Source organism: Onychostruthus taczanowskii, unplaced genomic scaffold (assembly GCF_017590055.1).
Source record: "Onychostruthus taczanowskii isolate IOZ18803 unplaced genomic scaffold, ASM1759005v1 scaffold19, whole genome shotgun sequence".
Lineage (NCBI taxonomy): Eukaryota > Metazoa > Chordata > Aves > Passeriformes > Passeridae > Onychostruthus > Onychostruthus taczanowskii.
In genome coordinates, this window is record NW_024499128.1 from 230,967 (window position 1) to 246,819 (window position 15,853).

The window sequence follows — 15,853 nt, forward strand, 5'->3', positions numbered from 1 at the left end:
CGGCCGCCGCCGCCTCCAGCGGCTGCCCCAAAGCCCGGCCCCGGCCCCCGGGCCAGTCTGCCCCCTGCCCGTGGGACCCCAGGCACCCTTCGGCCTCCCCCGCCCCCCCCAGCCTCCCGGGGCCGGGGGCTGCCCGGGCTGGCCCGGTGCCCGGGAGGGGGAACCAAACACACCGCTGTGGCTGCTGGATGGCGGTGCGGGCAGGGTGCGGGCGGCGCACTGAGGGCATGGGAAGGATGCTCGCGGGATGCGGGCAGGATGGACAACGTGCCGGCAGCGTGCGGGGCTGCGGGCAGCGCGGTCATGGTGCGGGCACTGTGAGCAAGGCACTGGCCGGGATGCGGGAGGTGCGGCCATGGCGAGGGCAGTGCCCTGAGGGTACAGAGAGGATGCTCGTGGAATACAGGCAGTGTGTGAGGGTACAGAGAGGCTGTTCCTGGGATGCAGGCAGTGTGTGAGGGTACAGAGAGGCTGTTCCTGGGATGCAGGCAGTGTGTGAGGGTACAGAGAGGCTGTTCCTGGGATGCAGGCAGTGTGTGAGGGTACAGAGAGGCTGTTCCTGGGATGCAGGCAGTGTGTGAGGGTACAGAGAGGCTGTTCCTGGGATGCAGGCAGTGTGTGAGGGTACAGAGAGGCTGTTCCTGGGATGCAGGCAGTGTGTGAGGGTACAGAGAGGATGCTCGTGGGATACAGGCAGTGCCCTGAGGGTACAGAGAGAATGTTCCTGGGATACAGGCAGTGCCCTGAGGGTACAGAGAGGATGCTCCTGGGATGCAGGCAGTGTGTGAGGGTACAGAGAGGATGCTCCTGGGATGCAGGCAGTGCACTGAGGGTACAGGCAGGAGGCTCTGGGGGTGCGGGCAGCGCGGGGCGGGCGCGCCCGGCGATGAGCTCACTGCAGTCTCGCCGCCCACGAGCGGCGGGGCTGGAGCCGCCGAGGGGCGGGGGCGGGCGGGGCACGGCCCGGCCATGCTCGGCCTGGACGTGTGCGAGGCCGGCGGGCAGCTGCTGGAGCTGCTCTGGCTGGCGCTGTGCTACCGAGGTGAGCGGCGGCGGCCGGGGGGCAGCGCCCGGGGGCGGCGGGGGGCATTGCCCCGGGGAGGGAGGGCGAGCATCACTCCGAGCCCCCAGTAAGTGAGCATCCCCCGGGCGCCGGGTCCATCCGTGAGTGAGCAGCACCCCGGGCCCGGGGGAACTGGAGCGTCCCACGGGGAGGTCCCCGCTGTCCCCCTGCCACCTCGCAGCCTGTGGCACCTGGCCCTGCCACCCTGCCCTGCCACCCACGGGCAGCCAGCGAGTCCCGAGGTGGGTGCATCCCTGGGCTGGGAGTGCCCGCATGCTGCCGTGACAGCCGAGGGGCAGGGCCTCGGTGGGGGGCCAGAGGGGCAGCAGGGCCACTGCTGTGTCCCCATCACTGCCACTGCCCTGGGGACCCACATCTTGGCCAGACTGACCCAGACTTTTGGCCCTGCGGCCCTGGGGCTGAGCACAAGCAGTGTCCTCTGCCCCATGCTGTATTCCCAGCGTGTCCCCAGGTATGGAGTTCCAGGGGCTTTGGGGAGCTCAGTGCTTGCAGTTACAAGAGTGGGGTGGTGATGCAGTGGGCAGGGAGAGTCAGGGGCTGTGGGGACATCACCCATATTTGTGGTGTCCCTGGTGCCCCCCCCCCAGTCTGGCAGCACCAGAGCCACCGGAGCCACCATCCCAGTGATGCCTCTGCCCTGCAGCTGCTGGTGGTTTGGGTTTGGGGTGGGAGATGGGGCTGGAGGCTGCCCAGTGGGTTTGGAGGGGGCTGCAGGGCAATGACAAGGACTTCTCTGGGTGACACGAAGGGGCCCTGGGGGCTGGAGGGGTCTGCAAGCACCCCCCATACCGAGCACACCGCTGGCCTTGCTCCATGACCGTGCGGAAATGCAGCCGGCGGCAGCACCTCTGGTCTCAGCGGTGCCACCAGGCCCCGGGGACACCGAGCTGGCAGCCTCCCCACGGCTCCGAGCAGGGGACCAGCCCGGCCTCCCCATGTCCCAGCCCAGCCACCCCCTGCCCACCAGTGCCTTCGTGTCGGGGGGGGTGTTCCCCGGGGTGTCCCCGGAGCTGCCACTGCCTGTCCCCCGCAGACATCATGGCTGACAAGGAGGGGGTGACGCTATCGCTGGAGGAGGAGGAGGAGGATGCCGACGTGGCCCTGGCGTACAAGACGCCAGAGAAGAAGAGCCTGCGGGAGATCCAGGAGCTGGACCCAGGGGATGAGAGCCTGCGGAAGTACAAGCAGGCACTGCTGGGTGCCATCCCTGCTGCCGTGGGTAAGGCTGGGGCTGCAGGCGGGTTTGGGCACCACGGCAGCCCCGCAGCCCGGCCGGGGGATGCAGCCTCAGCGGGCTCGGGGAGCTCGGGCGTGCTCGAGCAGGGAGCCTCCCGTGGGGCATCCCCGACAGGGAGGGCGCATCCCGGCTGGAATCGCCCGCGGGTGTCTCCTGTGCCCCCCACCTGCGCAGAGACCCCGGCATTCCCTGCCGACAGAGTGCCGGTGCCCGGGGACCCCAGTTGCCGTGGTTACGGGATCACCGCCGCAGTTTCCATAGGAACGGCTACAGGGAACCGGAAAATTCATGGGGATGACTGAGAGGAGCGAACGGCGGGGGCGGGGGGAGGAACACCGGGATCGCACGGCTGCCGGTGACCAGACGGTGCCCCCCGCTCCCCATGGCCCCCACAGGCTCCCCCACCCCTGGCTGGTGCTGGTCTGCACTGGGGGTCCCTGGGAAGCTCCACGGGCCCAGCACCCCAGTGTCCATCCATGAATGTCTTGGGGAAAGTGCAAACGGGGGCGGGGGGAGGGGAGGGCTTGCAAAGCAGTGGGGTGCATGAGGGGTGCATGAGGGGTGCATGAGGGGTGCATGAGGGGTGCACCGTGGCATGTGTGAAAGCTGTGGGCTGTGCAGGCTGGGCTGGTGGGGGAATGAGACCAGCGCCCAACTCAAGGGATGCGTTGGCTGCACGTGCTGCATCCTCCTCCTCTGCTTCCCCTTGTTCTGTTCCTGAGCCAGGGAATGGCACCCCCTGGGAAATACCCGTGTCTGGGTCCTTTAAACGTGATCTTACCCCAAAAGGCACTGCTGCCAGTGGTGGAGTGACCTGAGATGCACCTGCTGTCCTGTGCCCTGCCTGGCACTCCCTTGCTTTAACACCCCCACCATGGACACCGTGGCCCTTCCCACAACTACAGGGCCATGGGCAGCCCCTTGGCTCGCTGGGGGATGGTGGACTGGGCACGGTGGGTAAGGTCTGGGCCCCGCTGCTTGTCCCTAGATGCCAGCGTGCCCAATGTGCAGGTGACAAAGCTGACGCTGATGTGCGAGCAGGCGCCAGGGCCCATCACCATGGACCTGACAGGTGAGCCCTGGGGACACCTGGGGGAGGAGGAGGAGGAGGGGGAGGAGGAAGGGGCACCGGGCTGATGGACCATCTGCCTGTGCAGGAGACCTGGAGGAGCTGAGAGGCCGGGCCTTTGTGCTGAAGGAAGGGGTGGACTACAGAGTGAAGGTGTCCTTCAAGGTGAGGCAAGTGCGTGGTGCCCTGTGCCCACTGGCCGGGCACGGCCCCGCTGCCCTCACACCACGGGGTCCCTACCCTAAAGGGTCCTTGTTACCCTGGGACCCTGCCCCACAGGGTTCCTCTTGCTGCCCATGGGTCCCTGCCTGTCCAGGGTCTCTGCCTTGGCACATCTGCTTCTACCCTTTACCCCTGGGGTCTGTGCCCCTCTGGGGGTCTCTGCTCACCCTGAGTTCCCTCCTGGGTCACTGCCACCTTGGGGGTCCTTGCTATCCCTAGTGTGACAGCCACCCCATGGTTCCTGCCACCCCAGAATCCTTGTTTCTCCCAGAGATCCCAGCAATGCTGCCTATCAAAGGGTTTCCTAGAGGTCCCTGACCCTCCTGGGGGGGATCCCTTCCATGTCTGAGTCCCTGCCCCTCTTGGAGTTACCTGCCAGCCTGGAGCCCCTGCCACCCGTGATGATGCTGAATTCTGACAAGGGGCTGGATCCTGGAAGAGGTGGATGTCGGGATGCCAGGGGTCCCCCTGCCATGGGGCAGTCCCCAAGTCCCCCCTGCCTTCTGCCCGCAGGTGAACAGGGAGATCGTCTGCGGGCTGCGGTGCCTGCACCTCACCTACCGCCGGGGCCGGCCCGGTGAGTGGGGCTGGGGGCCGGGGGCCGGGGCTGGGGGACCCCCCCGCCACCCTGGCCCCACTCACCCGTCCCTCCTGTCCCCTCCTCGCCCAGTGGATCGCGACGTTTTCATGGTGGGCAGCTACGCGCCGCGGGCCGAGGAGTACGAGGTGGTGACGCCGGCGGAGGAGGCGCCGCGGGGATGGCTGGCACGGGGCTCCTACCGCGTCCGCTCCCTCGTCACCGACGATGACAAGACGGAGCACCTCTCCTGGGAGTGGGGCCTCTGCATAAAGAAGGCTTGGGAGGACTGAGCCCGCCCCGCAGCCCGGCTCCCCCCGCCAGCTCGGGGACGCGGTGCCGCCGTCCCGGGGAGCCCTGGCCGGCACCGGCCCGCTTGCCCCAGTCGCGTGAAGGGTTGAGGGGGGTCCCTTAGAGAGTGAGAGCCCGTGGTCGTGGTCTTCGCAACCAAAGTTATTTTTAATTGCTCTTTTTTTTTAAATATCGACTCCCGCCTGATCCTCACGGCGTCCCCATCGCTGGGGCCGGGGCTGTGACCCTGCCGTGGTGGTGCCGTGTCCGGTACCCGCCCGGTCGCAGGCTGTGCTCTTCCATCGCCATTAAACCCTACAGACTGGTCTCTTACTGGTGTGTCTGTGTCCCCACCGCCTTTGCCTGTCCCTCGGCTCCCTGTCCCCCGCGGCCCTGTCCCCATCCCACTGGCGGGGCCAGGTCTCCCTGCGGCGACGAGCGTCTGGAAAACGGCCACCTGGTCCCGCTGCCTTATCGGCGGGGCCGGGCAGCCAGTAGCGGAGGGCCACGAGCCCCAGGGGACCGGCACAACCCGCCCCCAGGTCCCTTATCTTCGTCCTCCTCCCTGGACAACACCTTCAGCGCCGGCACCATGCGCGGCTGCGGGTCCCGGCTGGTTTGGCTGCTGGTGCTGTCGCTGGCCTGGCTGGGCCCGGCTTTGGGGGGCGAGGATAAGGATGAAGAGGTGATAGAAGAGGAGGAAAAGGAGAAGAAAGAGGATGAAGTGCTGTCAGATGAGATCAAGGAGGAGGACAATGTCCTGGTGCTCCATGAGCACAACTTTGCTCGTGCCCTGAGTGAGCACCAGCTGCTGCTGGTGGAGTTCTGTGAGTGCCAGGGTGGCAGGGGTGTGGGCAGGGCAGATGTGGGGTAGGGAATATTGGCAGGGGGGACCAGGCGTGGCTGAGTGTGGGCAGAACACGTGTACATGAACACAACAGCAGGGTACAGGACACAGGAGGGACGGTAGGTGGGGTGGGCAGGGGCAAGGCTGTGGGACAGAGGAGCAAGAGCACAGGCCATGTGACAGGGCGTGGGATGGGGATGACACACGGAGCAGGGACACGGGCAGAGCATGGGTGAGGGGTGTGTAGCATGGCGTGGGACACAAGACAGGGACACGTGTGGGTGTGGGACAGGGGCACAAGCTGGGGCCCAGTGGGCTCACACAGCCATTGGGCTGTCCCCACACCTGTCCCCATTATCAATGCTGTCCCCTACCCACAGACGCGCCGTGGTGTGTGCACTGCCAGCAGCTGGCTCCTGCCTTTGCCCAGGCAGCCACTGAGCTGAGGAACGAGTCCAGCCCAGCCCGGCTGGGCAAGGTGGATGCCACGGCACAGACAGCCCTGGCCAACGAGTTTGGCATCACCTCCTACCCCACGCTCAAGCTCTTCCGTGATGGCAACCGCACCCACCCCCTGGAATACACTGGTAGGGCTGTGGCACCCCACAGTGTCCCTGGCACCTGTCGAGGGGGACACTGCCATGGGGCTGGGGTGTGTGGCAGGGGCTGACGGTCAGGGTGGCACTGTCCTTGTGGGGGTCACAGGGTGGTGATGGTGAGAGGGGTGGCAGCGTCCTGGTGGTGATAACGGACAGGTGACAGTGTGATGTACGAGGTGATGATGGTGGGCAGTGCCACGGTCCTGGTGGCGGGTGGCTGAGGTTGGTGGCACAGGGAGGGGTGGCAGCCTGGCGAGGGATGTCAGGTGCCATCTGTGTGCCAGGCCGCATGAACAGCCAGGGCATCGTGCGCTGGGTGCAGCGCCGGGCTGGCCCCAGCGCCGCGCTGCTGCAGGACACCGACACCATCGCAGCCTTCATCGACTCCCAGGACTTGGTGGTCATCGGCTTCTTCAAGGTGGGCTGGGGCGGGCCGGGGCTGGACCGTGGCCGTGGCCGTGGCTGTGGCACTCACGGGTGGCTGTGCAGGACCTGAGGGGTGAGGCAGCCCAGGCGTTCTTCGAGGTGGCTGCCGAGATGGTGGACCTGCCCTTCGGCGTGGCACAGGCAGCTGAGCTCTTCCAGGCGTACGGGCTGTCAGCTGACACCGTCTGCCTGTTCAAGAAGGTGAGGGGGTGGCAGGGGAGTGGTGGGGCCATCCTGTCCTCCCCTCAGCCCTCACAGGCCCCTGCCCTGGCAGTTTGATGAGAGACAGACAAACTTCCCTGTGGATCCGGCACGGGGGCTGGACACGGCCGAGCTCATCCGACTGCTCCGCGTCCACAGCCTGCAGCTGGTGATGGAGTTCACCAACGAGGTACAGCCCGTCCCTAGCCCTGCCATTGTCCCCTGAGGGCCATGGCTGCCCTACCCTCATTCTCCTCCTCCTCCCCAGACGTCCAACCAGATCTTCAGTGCCAAGATCCCCCATCACATGCTGCTCTTCCTCAACAAGTCCTCACCGGAGCAGCTGTCACTGCAGGACGGCTTCAGAGCAGCTGCCGGTGGCTTCCGGGGTGAGGTGAGGTGGCCCCATGGAAGGGACATGGAGAGTGGCTTTGGGACTCCCCAGCCTCAGTGTCCCCCGTTCCCTGCCCAGGTTCTCTTCGTGGTGGTGGATGTAACCGGCCATGGTGCCGACGTCCTGCCCTTCTTTGGCATGACCGCTGCTGATGCCCCCACCCTGCGCCTGGTCAAGATGGAGAACAACCGCAAGTACCAGATGGAGCAGGACGACTTCTCGGGTTCGGCCATTCGCACCTTCATCCAGGCGGTGCTGGACGGCAAGGTGAAGGTGAGGGGTGCAGCACGGTGCCAGCCAGCGCCGATGGATTCTGCCCTGTGGCGAGAGATGGGCTGTTGGCTCAGAAGTCTACGGACGATGTTGTGTGGTGAACAGCAGGGACCTGTTTGCTGACACTCCTGCTGCCAGGCTTGAGGATTGGGGATTTGGTATGGGCAAGGGGGGCAGGAGATTGCTGCCATGGGGGCACACAGAGCTGGGATGGCAGCAGAGGGGAAGATGTGGTCCAAAAGGCAGCACAGGAACATACCCCTGCCCCAGCCTGCACTGCCCCACGGGCCTCTGGCGTGCTCAGCCCAGGCTGTGGCTGTCCCGACTGTCCCCACAGCCTCACCTGCTGAGTGCGGAGCCCCCTGAGGACTGGGACACACGGCCCGTTAAAGTCCTGGTGGGGAAGACCTTCGAGCAAGTGGCTTTCGATGAGACCAAGAACGTCTTTGTCAAGTTCTGTAAGTGCCACCCGTGTCCCTCCCTGAGCTCTGCTGTGGGGCTCAGCCCCTTCACAGTAGCCCCAGACCTGTCCCCGACCCCTGGTCAATGTGCCCACCCCGCAGACGCGCCATGGTGCCCCCACTGCCAGGCCATGGCGGCCGCCTGGGAGGAGCTGGCCGAGCGCTACAAGGACCGCGAGGACATCGTCATCGCCGAGATGGACTCCACGGCCAACGAGCTGGAGAACATCACCATCCACGGCTACCCCACCCTGCACTACTTCCCTGCGGGGCCGGGCAGGAAGGTGGGTGTGGGCACTTGTGGGGTAACAGCACCAGGGGGCCGGTGGCACCCTCAGTGCCTTCCACTCCTATGGTTCCAGATGGTTGAGTATAAGAGCACCCGAGACGTGGAGACCTTCTCCAAGTTCCTGGAAAATGGGGGGACACTGCCTGAGGAGCCTCCGGTGAGTGAGGTCAGGGAACAGCCCCCCTGCCCAGGGCTGGGGGATGGATCCTGCAGGATGGGGATGGGGACAGGGTCAGGCAGGGAGTGTGTGTCCATCCATGCCTCACTGCTGCCTTCTCCAGGTGACCAAGACCCCTGGGAACAGCACGGGCAAAGAGGACCCGAGTGCAGAGCGGACGGATGAATCCCGGGATGAGTTGTGAGCCCTACTGTGTGTCCTACTCAGGCATGTGCCATAAACCACCTGGAAACAATGTGGGCTCTGGTCTGTGTCTGTGTCTCCATGTGCTGGGAGCACTCGCGTGTCTTGGGGACACAGCAGTGTCTCTATCCCCCTGGGGCAGCTGTGCCATAGCACTGATCCTGGCAACCCTGCAATGGCACCAGGTGGCCAAGGAGCTCTCCATGCTGGCCCTTGTGCTGCACTGCTGGGGTTCAGGTGATGGGAGACCAGCTGGGGTCTCTCCTTCATGACATACCAGACCCAGGCAATCCCCAGGAGCTGCTGTCACAGCCAAGGCAGGCAACATGGGGTTCTACTGGCACGCAAGCCTGGCTACGCCTCTGGCAACTCCAGCACTGTTCCCTTTCTGCTGAGCCATTCCTTCAGGGGCAACGTGCTGGTCCTGTTGGGCCAGGATGTGCTCAGCCATCCCTCAGGGAGCCCAGAGCAGCCCCAGTTCCACCCTGTGTCACTCACCAATCCTGCCCCATCCTCTGTCCATCCCAGAGGCTGCTGAGGGCCTGGGCCTGCTCCACAGGGAAGGAAAAAAAGCAGCAGGCAGTGGGATGTGGGGTTTTATTTCATTTTATCCAAGTACCTTTGAAAAGATCATTGTACAAGTCAGCACATGAGAATGCAGAGGAAATGCCGGGGCTGCACGGCCACTGTACATATTTACAGGGACCCCCCGAAAAAAAGGAGGGGACGGAAATCTCGGTCATGCCAACAACCTCACCAGACACACCACCATCAGAACTTCAGAAAACGGAGTAAAACCCCTCGTGACACTGTTCCCGGGCTGAAAACATTTGCAGATTTTGCTGGACTTCACACAGTGTTTTAGGCAAGTCCAGACCCGTGTTTAAAGGCACTCGGTGACGTACAACAGGCGCAGTCCATCCCGGCGTGGGGCCAAGGGGTCCCGGCAGCTCCACACTGCTGGGCTGGCCATGGCTCTGAGCAGGGCCAGCGCCACCCTGGAGCCCCGGGCTCTGGGGCCACCCCCGGGTGGGTGGGCAAGGGCTCCCTAAAGGAGCTGGCACAGAGCTGTGGCTGTGCTGGAGCAGCAGGGCCTGGGCTGGGCGAGGACAGGATGGGGGGAGCACCGGCACAGCCCCAGCTTCCTTGCAGCCGAGTAAGCCCAGGAGGCTTCCCAGGGCTGCCTGCAGGCCCTGCATGAGCCACAAACTGGCATCAAGCACCCCTCTGGTGCAGTGCCCTCCTGCTGCCTCCCCTGAGACACAGAAGCTGACAAAAGATGCAGGACTCAAAAGAAAACGTATTTTGTCTTCAGCTTTAATGTCTGCTTCCCCATTATGGCTCTCCTAAAGAGAGCCCTGCCTAAAGCCAGAGATTGGCCCAGGGGTCTGGGCATGTCTGCACCAGGCACACAGGAGCCAGCGCTCTGCAGAACTGCAGCACCCTCCTGGGAAGCAATCCCTTCTCCATGGGGACACAGGGGACACACAGGAGTGTGCAGGCTGTGGGATGCCAGTACCCAGCCTGCCACCCTGGCTCTGAGCTGCTCCTTGCTCTGTGAGAAGCCCCCTGTCCCAATAGGCAGTGACCCTTCTATCCCCCGGGGATTTACTCGGTTGCAAGGAAGCTCAGGAGGAGAAAAAAAGACCCATCCTACCACGTCCAGAGGCTGAGCCTGCTGAGGAGGCCACAGATGACTCCTTCCAAATGGCTCAATGATCTTCACAGCCCCATTGGAGCGGGGTGGTCCCTTCCATGCTGGTGGGGTGAGGGCAGCTCTACCCCATGGTGCTCCAAAGCTATCCACGCCGGGAGAACGGGGCAGGGTGCCGGGAAAGCGCGGAGCAGCCGGAGTCTGATGGATGGCTGTACACTTTGGGTGAGTTCTGCAGTACCTGTATGTTTTACATTTACATAAGAGCACTGTGACATTGGAAATATTTTCCTTTTATTACAATATATCAAAAATATGCAGCTTTAGTAAACAAGGTCATATTACACTTTCTAATGCACTGTACAATGCTACATTACACTTATATTCGGTATGGAGAGGGAGCCCAGGCTCCCACTGGCAGGTTTGTGGGGTGAAAGGGCATCCACTGGCATCCTGGAGCTTGCCCAGATCCGTGCTGGAAAGCGGAGCTGCCGCCCTCTGCTCTGGGCTCGTGTGGTGCCCGTGGTGGCAGCACCGCCAGCATCCGCCCCAGGCCTTCTCCTCCGGTCCCAGAGTCCTTCACAGTCCTGTCCTCACTGCCCTGGAGCCTAATCAATCTTCTCCACCTTCCCAATGATCTTCTCTTCGAAGATGGGCAGGATGGTGTCATCCTCCCGCACCTCCTCGAAGACCACACCACAGTCGAACTCGTCACTCACTTTCTTAAAGTAATACCTGAAAAAAAACCAGAAATGTGGAAGAGGGAGAGGGAAAAAAAGCAGGTGAATGGTCATAGGGCACCATGATCCCCAAATCTGGGTACAGCCCTTCCATGGCTCTGAGCTTGTGGAACACAAGAAGCTACTCCCTCAGACATGGAGGGAACTGAGGCCACACTCCTGCCCCTGCCCTCAACAGTGACCACAAAAAGTGGCCAGGATCCATGTCAGCATGGTCAGGAGCTCAGCCCTGAATCCATTCACAGCTCTCCCAAAAGCAGTGGCTGAGGCACCTGTGTTGGTGGAACATTTCTAGGCAGGTTTTCCTATGGCAGCTCCTACTTGGAAGTGGGAACTTGGGAGAGCTCCATGCCCCATGAGTCTGACTGCTTAAGGACTCTGGCAGGACCCAACCTCCCTACCCACACCAAAGGGAACTTTGAGAGGAGCAAAAACAGCTCTGAATTTAGAGTCCCCACAGCATCACTGAGCACTGACTGCACCTGCCCAGGAACTCGCAGGGCAGCTCAGCTGCTCCTGTTGGAGGTGCAAACCACGACGCAAGACATTTCTGCTACAAAACCCAACCTCCCTCTCCCCTGCTAACCTGCCTCTTCCCCAGCCCAGGCGCCCTGGCCATGCTGCCACATCCCCAGCACAGCATGCCCCGAGGAAGCCCTCCTGAGCCACCTCCACCCACCCTCCCCTTTGCGGGGACAACGCCGCTGTGTCCTGGCAGTGGCATCTGCTAGGAGTCACCAACAGCAGCTGGCAGGTGGGGAGCAGCCCTTACCTGTAGTTCCCTTTCTTGGTCAGCAGCTCCTTGAACTGTCCCAGCGTCACCACGCGGCCCTTGACGAGGGTGCGGTAGGGGATGGGCTCCCCGCAGAAGTAATAGGCCACCACGATGTTCTCGCAGGGCTGCGCCGCGCCGCCGCCCGGCCTCTTCTGGGGCTTCAACCTGCTGTGCACACACACAGGGGACCTGCTCAGTGCCAGCCCAGGGGCTCAGAACCATCCTGCGGGGTACCTGGCAGGGCTCGGGGCTGCTGGCTGAGAGGAGCAGGTCAGGGCCCCCCAGAGGGGCTGGTGGGAATGCAGTGCAGTCCCTGAGCATTGCCTGCTCCCACCAGCAGCTCTCTGGGCATGCAGACACGCACCGAGATTGGTCAAGGAACGCTTGGAAAGGCTGAACGAGGCCAGGACAAAGCTACAAGGAGGGTGCAAGTTCTAACTCAGTCCCCTTGTGCTGTCTCCAGGCTTTGAGAGGGTACAGCCCAGAGCACATCAGGTCACCATCATCTCCATCACCATCTCACCATGCTCCTGGTGCCCACCAGCACACAGGGCTGGAGCGCCATCCCACAGGGCATGATCATGCAGACAGTGCCCAGACTGCTTGGGATTTTTGTCACCATGGCCAGAACAGTCCAGCAGGACTTTCCAGCGGCCCAAATCTGCAGGCAGGATGTTCCTGAACCCCACAGGTTCCCTGGGCACCTCTCCCAGAGTACGTGGACGTCTGAGGGGATGGAGCTCCCAGCATGGCATGTCTTGGAGACTCTGCTGCCTGCCCTGTCCATGCAGGGTGACAAGGCAGCTGCCATCCCCAAAATCTCAGTGACTTTACACCTCCTGTGTATTCCCAGCTCTCAAAATGTTGGTCTGGTCTTTGCTTCCAGCCCACACACCAGGTTCAGCTATGTGGTGCCATCACTAGACTGAAACTGTCAGCCCAGTCCTCATCCTTTTCAGAGTCAGACAAAAGCAACAATAATTCAGCTCAGGGTACTTTGCCCTTCTGCAGAGCCTTTCATCTGGGGTGCTGAAAACGCTGCACAAACATTGGAGCAGCCTACACAAATTGGTACCTTGGCATGCGTGGTCTGAGCCAGCGGCAGCCTTCCCTTTCAAAGTCACATAAAACACATTTGGCAGCTTAAAAAAAATATTTTAAAAGCACACTGGATAAAAAAAGATGGTTTTGTATTTACATGACTGGAAAATTGCTGTAAAAACCATAGAATCTGCCAAGCACATGAGGTAATCGCAGTTTTGGAAATGACTCTGACCTTAACCTTTAAACAGTGGCTGGCGGGCAGAGCACCTTTTCATGGTGTGCCCACATAAACACTGGCACTGCAAACCAACACCAGACACAGCCTTTCCATCTCTTCCTACAGGCATGAGAGGTCTAAAGTTCAGCTGAACAATCTTCCGGGTGCTTGCTCTGCCTGTGAGACCTTTGGAGAAGATGCAGCATTCTGAGGGGCAAGGGTCTGCTCCTGGTGCCAGCAGAGCTCTCAGAGCCTCTCCCATCCCTGTATCAAAATACAGGATGCCCTTTAGCTAGAAAAACATTAAGGAATTGAGTCATCCTTGGAAAAAAAAATATAAGCTATTTAAAGGAAAAATGGGTCATAAATTCAGGCAAATTCTGTGAATCCTGTGAGCCAGAAGTTAATTAAAGGGGTTTGGAAAACCTCAAAGTCCCTAAGCTTCTCTTAATCCTGCTAGAGACAAGTCATGACTGCTGTGTGCCTGGGGACCTGGGGACATGGTGACGAGCCTGGCGCAGGAGCAGAGCTGCTTCCTCAGGGCTGCTGCTCTCCTTTGCCTGGGGAGATGGAGAGGACAGGACACCCCTGAGCTCTGCTGTGGCAGAAGCAAGAGGGGGACTGTGCCAGTGGCTGGGAGTGTCCTTCCTCCTGCTGTGCACTTCACACCTGAAAGGCCATTCCTGAATGTACTCAGCCTGACTCCAGTGAGATGTGCCCTGAATATGATGCCTGAAGCGATGCTCAAAAATGATCTTGACAGAGAAAGAGGGGAGACTGACCAGCCTTCAGTTCCCCAAGCCTTCCTTTTCCCCCTTTCTGAAAATGGGGGCTACGTTTTCCCTTTTCCAGTCAGTGGGAACTTGTCCAGACTTCTCAAATATGAGGGACAGTGGCTCAAACACTTCATCCACCAGTGCCCTCAGGCCCTGTGGATGGATTTCATCAGGTCCCATGGACTTCTGCACCTTCAGGTTCTTTAGATGGTCTCAAACCTCATCTTCTCCTACTGTGGGTGGCTCTTTTTTCTCCCAGTCCCTGCCTTTGTCTGTAACTCGGGTGCTCTGGCTGGAGCACTAAGTGCTGAAGGCCAAAGCAGAAAAGCCATTGAGTACCTCAGCCTTGTGCATGCCCCAGGTAACCAGGTCTCCCATCTCCTCCCACAAAGGGCCCACATTTTCCTGTCTTCCTTTTATCACCAATGTACCAAGAGAAGATTTTCCTGTTGCTTTAATTCTATCAGCAGAACTCACATACACACCAAACTGCAGCCATAGACTTCTAGCAGGCTGAAGCAGAGCTGATGAATATGAAATCACTGACAATGTAATTTTCCAAGAGCTCCCCTAAGGAGAATGAAACAACACAACTGTCTCCACTTTCGTCATTGCCAGGAGATCTCCTGAGACTTTGGCTTGCACATAAAGGCCATCAGACCGACTCTGAGCCCTGCCTCATTAAATCTGCCACCTGCACCCATCTCCTGGGTGTCAGTGTGACCCAGAAATACTGCCAGGTACCACACCCTGCTCCTTCTGAGGTCACCTCCCATTGCTGTGTTTGTCACAAGCACAAAATACCATCCAGCAGGGAAACAGCAGCACTCATCCCCCTCACTGCATCTGCACCCCAGTCCTGACCCACAGCTGTGCATCCCACCAGTGCTGGGACAGAGAACCACGTCTGGTTTGCAGCACCAATCCAACCTTGCTGTGATGCAAAGGTGTTCAGCTTGCTCCAACTCGGCCCTGGGGCTGGAGAGCTCTGGAAAGCCCAAAATGCACCCAGCAGATGTTACCTCAGTGGGTGTCCCAGCTACTGGCTCTGCTCCTCTTCCAATCCTGGGCCCACACAATTAATTTCAAAGTGATCTCATGCTGAATGTTGCAAAAAATCTTTTCTCTGAGGAGCTAGTATTAATTAATACAATCCAGCTGTGAAATGTGAGACTGAGCTACAGGAAATGGCTCAAAACCTGTCCATGGAAAAACCTGATGGTCACTGGGACACCAATGCTGGGCACTGGTGTGCTGCTGGATCTGCAGGTCATTAGCACTGGATGGTCAATCCTGAATTGCCTGCCAGCAGCAGTCAGGCTGCTATCTCAGAGATCAGAGTCATTCCAAATGCTGTGAAATAGGGAGAGAAATGCTTTTTCTGGAAGAATATTTACAATTTCCAGCACAGTCACTGCAGGTGCCTCATTGATTTACAGTGGGGCAGTGCTGGGCTGGGAGGAGGGCTGTTGGCAGTGGGCAGCTTTGGTGGGAAGGCCACTGCTAGGAGGGCTGTGCCAGAGGGGAGTGGCTGCAGAGCTGGGTGACTGCGCTGGCAAGGCCAGTCTGGCTGTAGAAAGCTGGCACAGTGTGCTCTCCACCCACAGCCAGCTCAACTGGAGCCTCAAGGACACCTCCGGGCTCACCTCCACCTCTCTGTGCTTCCCCAAGGCTATTGGCAAACCTGGGACACTGGCTCCAATTTCCCAGAGCTCTTCAAAGCTCCTGACTGAAAGAAATGGTGCTTTCATGGGAGCTCCTCTCTCAGTTTCAACTTTTGTTCTCATTGAGCTGTGGGATTTATTTCAAGGTGGGCTCCTGGGCTAACCAGAGCAGGAGATTTCTAAAAACGGCCAGCTCAGGTGTGCTTCAGCTGTAGCAGCCAATCCTACCAAAATCCAGCACAGAGATTTCAACATCCAGAAATCTTTGGCTCCCTGGGGACCACTGCATCCATTTTTGCCTGCTACTGGACACAAGACACATCTACTTTTCATAAGCAGTTCCCTACTGGTGAATGTCACTCTGGTTTTCCAGGCATGGGGCAGGACTGGGGGATCATTGCATCACTGGGAGAAGAGCCAGACCTCATGGAGAGGCAGTGGAATCAGAGCAGCCCAGCACTGGGACTGCTCAGCCCATCCTGCTGCTGGCATGCCTGGCATTTACCACACACCATGGGCTTCCTCTGTAAGCCACTCTTATAATACAGGCCAAATTAGTGCCAGAATATTAACTGCATAGCCCAGGCTGCTGTTTTCAAAGTGTGTACAGACGTTTCTGGGGAAGGTGCATGAATTTAGTACAACTATAAAT

General features: G+C 60.4%; 3 protein-coding genes across 5 annotated transcripts in view; 2 read left to right on the forward strand and 1 right to left on the reverse strand.

Moving 5' to 3' along the window:
• Positions 1-945: 945 nt before the first annotated feature.
• Positions 946-4,813, forward strand: ARHGDIG (Rho GDP dissociation inhibitor gamma). Its single transcript, XM_041401660.1, has 6 exons — positions 946-1,042; positions 2,118-2,303; positions 3,310-3,393; positions 3,479-3,555; positions 4,126-4,189; positions 4,283-4,813. Exons 1-6 carry the CDS (start codon positions 970-972, stop codon positions 4,480-4,482), a joined length of 684 nt encoding a protein of 227 aa, XP_041257594.1. The 5' UTR covers positions 946-969; the 3' UTR covers positions 4,483-4,813.
• A 132-nt stretch (positions 4,814-4,945) lies between these two features.
• Positions 4,946-8,332, forward strand: PDIA2 (protein disulfide isomerase family A member 2). The gene is made up of 11 exons (XM_041401754.1): positions 4,946-5,307; positions 5,708-5,914; positions 6,211-6,344; positions 6,416-6,553; positions 6,627-6,743; positions 6,822-6,947; positions 7,026-7,220; positions 7,558-7,678; positions 7,784-7,965; positions 8,044-8,127; positions 8,252-8,332. Exons 1-11 carry the CDS (start codon positions 5,073-5,075, stop codon positions 8,330-8,332), a joined length of 1,620 nt encoding a protein of 539 aa, XP_041257688.1. The 5' UTR covers positions 4,946-5,072.
• A 582-nt stretch (positions 8,333-8,914) lies between these two features.
• AXIN1 (axin 1) overlaps positions 8,915-15,853 on the reverse strand; it is a 78,032-nt gene continuing 71,093 nt past the window's right edge. For 2 of the 3 annotated variants that reach the window (XM_041401691.1, XM_041401692.1), the window contains 2 exons: positions 11,498-11,668; positions 8,915-10,720 (listed from right to left, as the gene is read on the reverse strand). In XM_041401691.1, coding sequence (XP_041257625.1) covers positions 10,594-10,720; positions 11,498-11,668 — 298 coding nt within the window. In that variant the 3' untranslated portion in view covers positions 8,915-10,593. The remainder of the gene's footprint in view (positions 10,721-11,497; positions 11,669-15,853) is intronic. The other variant, XM_041401693.1, reaches the window with a different exon arrangement.